At 41.7% G+C, this 9,120-nt stretch overlaps 1 protein-coding gene across 1 annotated transcript in view; it reads right to left on the bottom strand.

The window, feature by feature from the left end:
• The window catches only part of LOC148032295 (sorting nexin 2B-like), a 95,218-nt gene extending 87,043 nt beyond the window's left edge, over nucleotides 1-8,175 (bottom strand). The window contains exons 1-3 of the mRNA XM_087682939.1: nucleotides 7,942-8,175; nucleotides 6,272-7,760; nucleotides 5,921-6,130 (exon numbers count right to left, since the gene is read on the bottom strand). Of these exons, the coding sequence (XP_087539065.1) occupies nucleotides 5,921-6,130; nucleotides 6,272-7,546 (1,485 nt within the window). The 5' untranslated portion in view covers nucleotides 7,547-7,760; nucleotides 7,942-8,175. The remainder of the gene's footprint in view (nucleotides 1-5,920; nucleotides 6,131-6,271; nucleotides 7,761-7,941) is intronic.
• Nucleotides 8,176-9,120: the final 945 nt, after the last annotated feature.

The raw sequence follows: 9,120 nt of genomic DNA on the forward strand, positions 1-9,120 counted from the left end.
ATACCAAAAGGGACGCCAATTTTGGGGCCAACAAGGTATCCATTGTCAAAGATTGTAAGTTAATTTGCATTTCTCAATTTTGTCATAAATGTTGCTGCTGTAACTAAGTTGTAATCAAGGAATTACCACCCATCCACGAAAGGAAGGCTGGTTTTATTAGTATCGTGTTGTCATGGACAATCATCTCCTACTTGTGAGCCTCAATCTACGTCAAACAGAGACATTAGGAGCACTGACACTCACTCTGACATGTGTTTTGATGGAGGAGCCACCTTTGCTAAGAGCATGCATTTCCTTTTTAGTCCGTTTTAGGTATATTGACATTGGTTGGTTACTTGTGCTTTTCTTTTTCAATGGATCTAGACTACATTCACACTGGCTAGATTGGGACAACTAGCATTTATGATGGCAACATCATTTTCTTGATTATTTTATCAGGTGGGCTAGTTTATCGAGCATATTCTGGCAGCAATCAGCCAGCTTTCAGCCCAGGGCCTATCTACACCTCGCCTTCCCTCCCCCCATGGCAAGTCATTCTACTTTTCAAGTTTCACCACACTTTTACATTTGGGGACTTTACTTTGTCTTTCGATACTACCTTCTATCATCAACTTGATCCGAAGCCCTCATTGACACAGTCCACAAGCAATCCTCTTCCCCATTTTCATACCCAAAGGGGGCTCTGGTAACCAATCCTTCAAAGGGGGGATTCCAAAGGTAGCAAGAGTTCTCAAGATGGGAAGGCAACCCAAAACAAGGGTGACAACTCTTCTTCAAATGAAACCAAAGAAACCGAAGATGAGAAGTGTCGTACTAAGGCCTAGGGTCTTCTAGCTAAGAAACCACAACAAGCCACAATTGCAACCAAAAACGGTACTCCCACTAGATGTTTTTTTAACTACTACACCTGTTAAGCTAAAAGTACATTACTTCTTTAAAATTGTCCCAAATCATGCTTAATGAATTAAACCTCCTTCATAAAAAGAAATGTGTTCCCAAAGAGTGTTTGTGTCCCATAAGCACAAACCCTATTGGGAGGACCCAAACTTTCTACAAATAGGCATGTTGCCCTGTATCTAGCCTCAATCTCATTTTTGCATCTTGCAAGTGCCTTCTTATTGCTATCTATATTCCGTGTGTAGATATACAATGGGTCCCTTTCGATATTCCAACTTCCCTTGCTATCCAAAATGACCAACAAGTTTTCAATCTGATTTGCCCTTTGATTCGGGCACTCAATTGGCCTTCAACCGCTTTGATAGACATGGAAAATGCCCCAAATTCATTGATTTGCTGGTCCCTCCACCTAAATTTGAATAAAAACAGCTTCAGCCCTGTTGAATCCAAGTCTTGGAGCTTCCAATTTTTGGTACACTTCCCAAGGCTACTGCTAAACCCTAATTTCTGCCAGATCAGGGTTTACAGCAGAGAAATCTGAAATTTCTCAGCCTCTAGTGATCTCAATACTGTAATCTTCAGAGCAAGACTATAGAAAGGCTGGGAGATGAGAGAGAATGCTAAGGAGAGAGAAATTTCAGACTTTCTTCACAAGAACTGAAGAAAATCTGTCATTTACTGCTGTTACCCTGCCTCAATAACTTGTAGATGCAAAGAACTTTAAAAAATCAGTCATTTACTGTTGTTGCCTTGTCTCAATAGCCTGTAGATGTTGTCACCTGCTGTTGATTGGTCTTCTCCTGCCCTTACCTGCCTCAAGAGGTCCTCCAATGGCTGCAAATCAGACCAGTAGCATCTCCTCCCTCTCTCTTACAAGCTGAATACACTAAAAATGCCTCTCTCCAACCTCTAAAGACATTTTTCAATCTTGCATGGGCATTTTTGACAAGTGGCAACCTTTCTAAATAGTTTTTTCAACATTATTTATAATTAAATATTAATTTTTAATCTTTAAATACTGAAAATTAATCTGATAATTATTTTAATGCCTTGAAAAATAATCTGATTGGCTAATAATTAAATTGGCTAGGCAACTTCCATTTTCAAGTGTCTCTGCGCCATCTTTGACCATCAAATTGGCGTTAGGTACCATTAAATGCCACTTCTCTAGTGTCACCAACTGACACTTATAGCCAAATGAATGACCTAGGCCAACAACTAGCACCAGATACCACCAAGTACTTGTGCGGCATAACTTATAGCAACTTTTGCCTTTGACATCCTGTCATTTCCTCGAGTCCCGGGCTCATAAATTTACTCTAACCCCAATTATACCTCACATGTGCAACATTTACTTAACCATGTGATTAAAAATTAATCCATATGTTAAGTGAGGTTTCAAAAATACATTGCTCATGACACTTAAACTAGCATTAATTATTTAATTAATGCTAGTCCCTAGCATCACCACTAAAACTTATTGGCCAAACCACTATCCTAGGGTCAAATCTAGTTTCAATTGACCAACAAAACCCAGTCAGCATAACTTATCACAACTTTTGCCTTTGACATCCACTACATCCTCAGGATCCTTGGCCCATTACTATGGAATATCTACCATGTGCATCACATGTGCTTTAACAACCTTAAACATTTGATTAATAACTTAACCAAATGTTATCAATAAGATTAAAGCATCTCAAAATTTCACATCCCCATGACAACCACGGTTGTCTACCATTTAGCGCCTACTATCCAACCTTCTGCTCTACTATTCAAGACTTTACCACCCTTCCAACCTGCTATCGAGCCACGCCATTGCTGCCAAAGACTATCATAGCTTGCCTTTGCTATCTACTAAACATCCGGAGCTGCCATACAATATTGTCTACTACCACCCTATGTTGATGTTACCAAAACTACTACATTTTTGCAAGCTCTACCTGCCGCCCAGTCCCCAGACTACCTAAAAATCTATATTTTGCTGATCATCCCATCCGTACAACTGCCACATTATCAAGATTTGTATTTGCAGATTCTCCTCACCCTACTACCCATCTACGTTTACACCAATCCGGCCTTCACAAGCTGCGTTTACACCATTGGGATGCCAACGAGCACCTTGCTCTGATACCTTGGTCTCTCTTGCATAACCACATCCACCTTTACAAGTCTTAGTAGGCCATTGAACCACCAATGAGCACCCTTTGTCCAATGCCTTGGCCTCTCTTGGGTGATCACTTGGAGCTCCCTTGGTAACTTAACCATCGCCTCTATAGTCTTGGTAGATCACTAGGCAGGTGATGTATACCCTTTGCCCGATACCTTGGCTACTTTGGGGCAAGGGGCCTTGGAAAAAAGAAATAAAAATACAGGCTTTGGCTAGTACAATCCCTTTCTAATTCTAATTTTGGGCTCAAGAGGGGATATTGAGCTAAAAATACATTAGCTTCTTTAAAACAGTCCTAAAACATGCTTAATTAATAAATTAAACCTCTTTATTAAAAAGATATACATTCCTAGAAAAAGTTTGTGTCCCATAAGCACAAACCCTATTGGGAGGACCCGAACTTTCCATAAATAGGGATGCTTCCCTCCATCCAACCTCAATCTCATTTTTGCAACTTGCAGGTTCCTTCTCATTGCTGTCCACACCCCATATGCAGAGGATATATCAGTTGGAGCTGTCTACCATTTGGCATCTACTGTCCAGCCTTCTGCTGTTGTTTGGGACTGTTTACCAGCCTTCCAGCCTGCTGTCCAGCCAGGCAACTAGTGCCAGAGACTATCACAACCTGCGTTTGCTGTCTACTAATCATCCAAAACTGCCATACAATATTCCCTGCTGCCGCTCTATGTTGAAGTCAACAAAACTGCTGCATTTTGCAGTCCCTGCTGCCACCCAACCCCCAGACCACACCAAAAAAGCTGTGTTGTGTTGATCAGCCCATCCATACAGCTGCCACATTATCAGTCTGGTTTGCATTTGCATATTGTAATCACTCTACTGCCTGCCTATCACACTGATCCGGCCTTTACAAGCTGCGTTCTGCTGCCAGACACGTTCAGAGGCTGGCTGCTACCATCTGGGTTCCATCAAAGTATGAGACACTCTTCTACTCATACTCTCTACCTCACTCCTTGAAACACGGGAGTTCGGGGGTCAGTTTTTCACCTTGCATAGTGTATTAGTTGCAATGAGCATTGTATCTATTCATTCATTATTCAAATTTCATTATCTTCTGTGTTCATTGTCTCTTTGTTCATCCTAGCCCTAACTAATTTTCTTTATTAGTCAGTGCATTTATTGTACAATTGTGTTTTGTATTCCGTAGATGAGCATTTCTTTACAACACCACATGCTCTTGCTCCTTCTAGCATACTATCCAAGCCTCAAGGGTGGTGCTCCCCCTTGATAGTCCACAGGTGATACTCCCCCTCAATAGCCCTTCAGTTGATTGCTGCCACACCAAATGCTCCTACTCCTGGCACACAACCACCTCATTGGCACGCCGTTGGACATGTGGCATATAGACAGCCCCCTCCTCCCCAACCTTACAGGACTACCGAAGGTTTAGGTGAGTGGTCTACTAACCACACCGCATTAGATTTTTCACCCCATCCACTTCTAGCCATCATTCTGGGGTCTCTTCATATACCCTTGCCTCAAGACATTTCCCCACCTCACCATGAGTTTTGTTGGCAAATAGCTACTGATGGATGTGCACAATGATGGCCACACACTTAGGCTAGCACCCTTAGGATACTCAAGAATAATCTAGCTTTTCCTCACTATTAGTTCCCTAGGCTAATGAGTCACCCATAGGACAATCTGTCCTTAGGCAACTTAAGCTTTAGGATTTCCTTCATTTGTCTTTCACTACATTCATATACTTCCTTACTTCTACTCTTCAATCATTTTAGCTTTATTTTTATTTTGCATTAGGGCATCTCACTTTGAACTTCTATTTTGCAGATTCTAATCTAGAAAGCTCATCATTTCTTTGTGGTTTTATCTTCCATGGAAACTTGCCCTTCTACCAATATGGAGGCTTCCCCTCCCAAGGTGGATCTTATGACCTCTCTTGATGCTACTGCGGCAGCTACTTCTCCCTAGTTCCTCCAACTAGGGTGCTTCATCTACATCCTTCATCGTGGTTCTCAACACCACACCAAGACCAACATTAGGTTCCTCTTTGCCCTTCAACATCGACATCCATAGTTGAGAAGAGGTTTCTACCCTTCACTTGGTATCTACAAGTTTTAGCATTTGTCTTCGATATCGGCCTCCCTTCCTTGTTGTACCTATCATTTGCATTGTGATCATCATGATCTTTGTAAAAGGGAACTTGGGCAAGTGAACAATTTTCCTACAAGGGACACTATCCAAGTGGCACCTTGCTACATGCGCATTCTCATCATGTGGCATCCATCTAGGCATCTCATTGTAGAGCATCATTGAGCGGATCCTAAGCTATCTTTTTTTAACCACTGTCCCTCCATACCTCTTCACCACTTTCTTACTTCCTCACCAATGCCCTAGTGGACCAATTACTCCATCATATCCTCCCTCCCCCGCCCCAAAAAAAAAAAAAGAAATTCAAAGCAGTTTAACATTGCCTTTGTTGGTCTTGGTGGGCCATTCGGCAGCCCAGAAGTACCCTTTGTCCGATGCCTTGGCCTCTCTAAGGTGGCCCTTTGGACTCTCAAGATAAGAAAACAATCCCCTCTATAGTCGGTAGGTTCTTGGATAGCTGACGTGCATCCATTGACCAATGCTCTATGGCTGCTTTGGGATGAGGCATCTTCAAGCAAACTGTGGGGTGAGCTATCCTTGCAATCCCTTTGTAGTTTCGCCAAAAATATGGCATCAATTATAAGGAAACTTTGCTCCACTACACACTTGACATCTTAAATTGAATTAAAGAGACCTGTAGTGACTTGCTGAAATTCCCCATATAACAGGAAGGAAGCTTTTTAGCATAAGACTTTCCAACTAAATCTCAAGAAAGAGAGTACTGACCAAATGCTTAACAGATTGAGTGTTTGCCTCCCTATGAAAGCGGCTTGCTTTGACGGCTGCTGTAGCCAGCTGTCTCATATCTGTTCCATGTGTTTTTTGAGAATTTTGCATGGCTTCCTCAGTTTCAAACTTGGCAAACTTAATGAAAGCTAAGCCAAGATCCCCCATTGCTTCACCAACTTCCTCTTGTGCATTAACTAATGCCTCTGCCTGCACAGATTTGCCATTTCATTATTATAACTCAGACTGTTCTGACCAGGTTCAACAGCACAGAATCTCCATAGAAAATAAAGGAATGAAACAAGCCGCTATTGCTTCACAAATAAAGAAAACCATTTAAGGACAGGTTACCTGCTGCGATGCCTCGCGCAAATGATGCTCAAACTCCTCTAATGTCTTCTTTCTTTCCAGAAATCCTTTATCTTCCTCATTCACTGCAGGCTTCACTCCACCCCATTCGATTGTGACAGATTGCTTCAGTTCTTTAAACAAACGCACAAGCTCTCTTCCTCCCTTTGCAGGTTGGGCAACCTCTTGAGGTGTCACAATAACACTACCCTCTCCAAAAAACTGGCGTGAAAAACTTAGTGCTCCATCTAGCATTGTTGACGTTCCGTCCATTGAAGGGACAAAGGGCCAGTTCCCCTCAGATTGTAAAAACGAGCGTAGTTCATCACTTAATCTGATCACAGGATGGTTGGCTAATCGGCAAAGGTATTTCTCAAGAGCAATCCTACGCTGCTCAATGAACTCCTGTTTTTGCATGACCTGACTCTCCAAAATATTTTTCTCTGGTCTAGCAGGTACAAAGTATCCCCTATAAGATTCTGCCAGCCGGTCAGCCAGAGTAACCACATCTCGAAACCGTCTCCGTACCGAAAAATCATGACTGCCATAGTGTGGTATGTTTGTGTGCGTAATTATAAGATAAGTAACATAAGTGTTACTCCCCGGTACTAGGGATGAGCTTGTACCTTCCTGTACCTTTTGTGGCTGTGTAACTGAAATTGTTAGATACTCCGAAAGAACTGCCCGTGATGAAGATGAAAGGGGAAATTTTGTCTCAAGATCTTTTGAGCTCCCATTGCTGCCAGCATCTCCAGCATATGGACTAAAAACAACATCTGCGTAAGATGGAGGCTCAAGAAATACATCATCCCTCATATTACTATTATTGGTATTCTTTCTGAAACTGCTTCTGTGATTCTCTTCAGCAACCTCTTGTTGAGGCAATGACAGTGGATGAGAAACCTGACCTGGGAAGCTATCAGAAACAGTATCCTTGTGATCATCCGTAGGCATGTCAAAAATAACACTCTCCATTGTATCATCAAACAAAAATAGATGATCGCTTTGTTCTACACTAGATGGTGGCTCAGGATTTCTGTCCTCCCTCATATAGCTGTTATTGGTACTCTTACTGAAACTCCTCTTTGAATTCTCTTCAATGACCTCTTGTTGGGGTAATGCCAGTGGATGGGAGACCTGAACAATGAAGCTCTCAGGAATGGCATGCTTGTTATCATGCAGAGGTGTATCAACAATAACGTTGTCCATGGTAGCATCAGACAACAAAAGGTGATCATTTTGTTCAGCAGTATCTTCATGTTTTATCGCCATGGCCATCTCTAATTCACAGTAAACTGATAGGACATGTGCTTCTTATTTAATTCGAGAAAAGTCACACGAGACTAGAAAGAATACGCAAACTGATACTTTTGTCTGCAATGTCAGGCACATGAAGGACAATCGTATCGTTCAGCTACATCGGTTTTTATATCGTTGTGCACCAGGCTTGTACCCACAACTTATGATGAGCATACAGAGCTGGAACCGGAAACTGCAAATACAAGAGGATCGATCTCTCTCTCTCTCTCTCTCTCTCTCTCTCTCTCTCTCTCTCTCTCTCTCTCTCTCTCTCTCTGTTCAAACGTAAAAACTCCAATTGCAATTCTGGCTCCCATCAGATTAACCACCCCTCACTATGCCAGAAGAAGGCTTGAATTCAATCAGAATCATACCTCAAAGGTGAGCCGATCGCGTGTAAAACTCAGAAGATGGCATAAACCTCTCTGAATTTCTTTCTTTTGGAGCTCTGACCAGCTATGGTGTGCTTCCTTTGTGGCGTGACGCGCGTGCCGTGCGCATCTAACCTCACGTGTGCATTGCCTCGTCCCCCTCTTGCAGTACTGAAAGACTGCTCGATTCGGCACAAAGCAGCAGCCTTTTAACGGAGACAGACAGCTTACACTGCACATTACGTAGTATAGAGAAAAACCTCTCTCTTTTGCGCTTGTTTTTCTTTTAATAATTCGATGTTTGTTCGCATTATCCTTTAAGGCATATGCTTAGAATGGTGCAATGATAAGGTGGTCAAGTCTTAAAAAAATTACCCATTGTTAATTCTAGTTAAGTGATTCACTTAATTTTGAAATGTATAGATATTTTTCTTTTTGAGTTTATTTTAAAATATTAAAGACATAGATATATATATATATATATATATATATCTCTCTCAAAAAAGAGCAATGCTCTAGTTGGTCAATCATGCACACTTAGTAATTTATATGTCATTTCACTATCCCAATTCCCATCCTAGATCCAATTGCCAACTAGCCTTTGATTGTCAATTTTCCCAATGTGGAGCCCCAAGAGAAACACCAAGGAAAAAGGGATTCTATTGCAAGAAAATCTATCTTGTAACATCAACAAGCTTTTATTTCATTCTTTAGATGATCAAAACAAAGAAAACAACAATTTTTCACGTAGCATCATAGTAGACTAGCGTTCCTGGCTCGCTTCGCGCGTAAGGAACGCTATCCCACTTCACGGTAGCTTCGAAGCGAGGTGTGAGGGAAGTGAAGCTGCCGTGCTATCGCACAGTGGGTAATGCTATCACAAAAACATCACATGATTTACTCTCCTCTACTCACAACCCCTCTATCTCTCATCCCATTTACACCTCCCCCCTCTGTATCCACACTCACTCGCTCACTCAATCACACACATACACACACACACACTCTCTCTCTCTCTCTCCAATTCTCTCTAAGCACCCTCTCTGTCTCACACACACACACCAAACTTAAAACTAAAAGTAGTTTAAAACCAATGTAACACAAAATGCCAGACATAAAAACAATCTCTTCCATGCACCATACTTACAAACATTCCTCTCGACATCAATGTAAGTAATCATA

Source organism: Lygodium microphyllum, chromosome 8 (assembly GCF_053477565.2).
Source record: "Lygodium microphyllum isolate KBCC chromosome 8, Lygodium_microphyllum_v1.1.10, whole genome shotgun sequence".
Classification (NCBI taxonomy): Eukaryota; Viridiplantae; Streptophyta; class Polypodiopsida; order Schizaeales; family Lygodiaceae; genus Lygodium; species Lygodium microphyllum.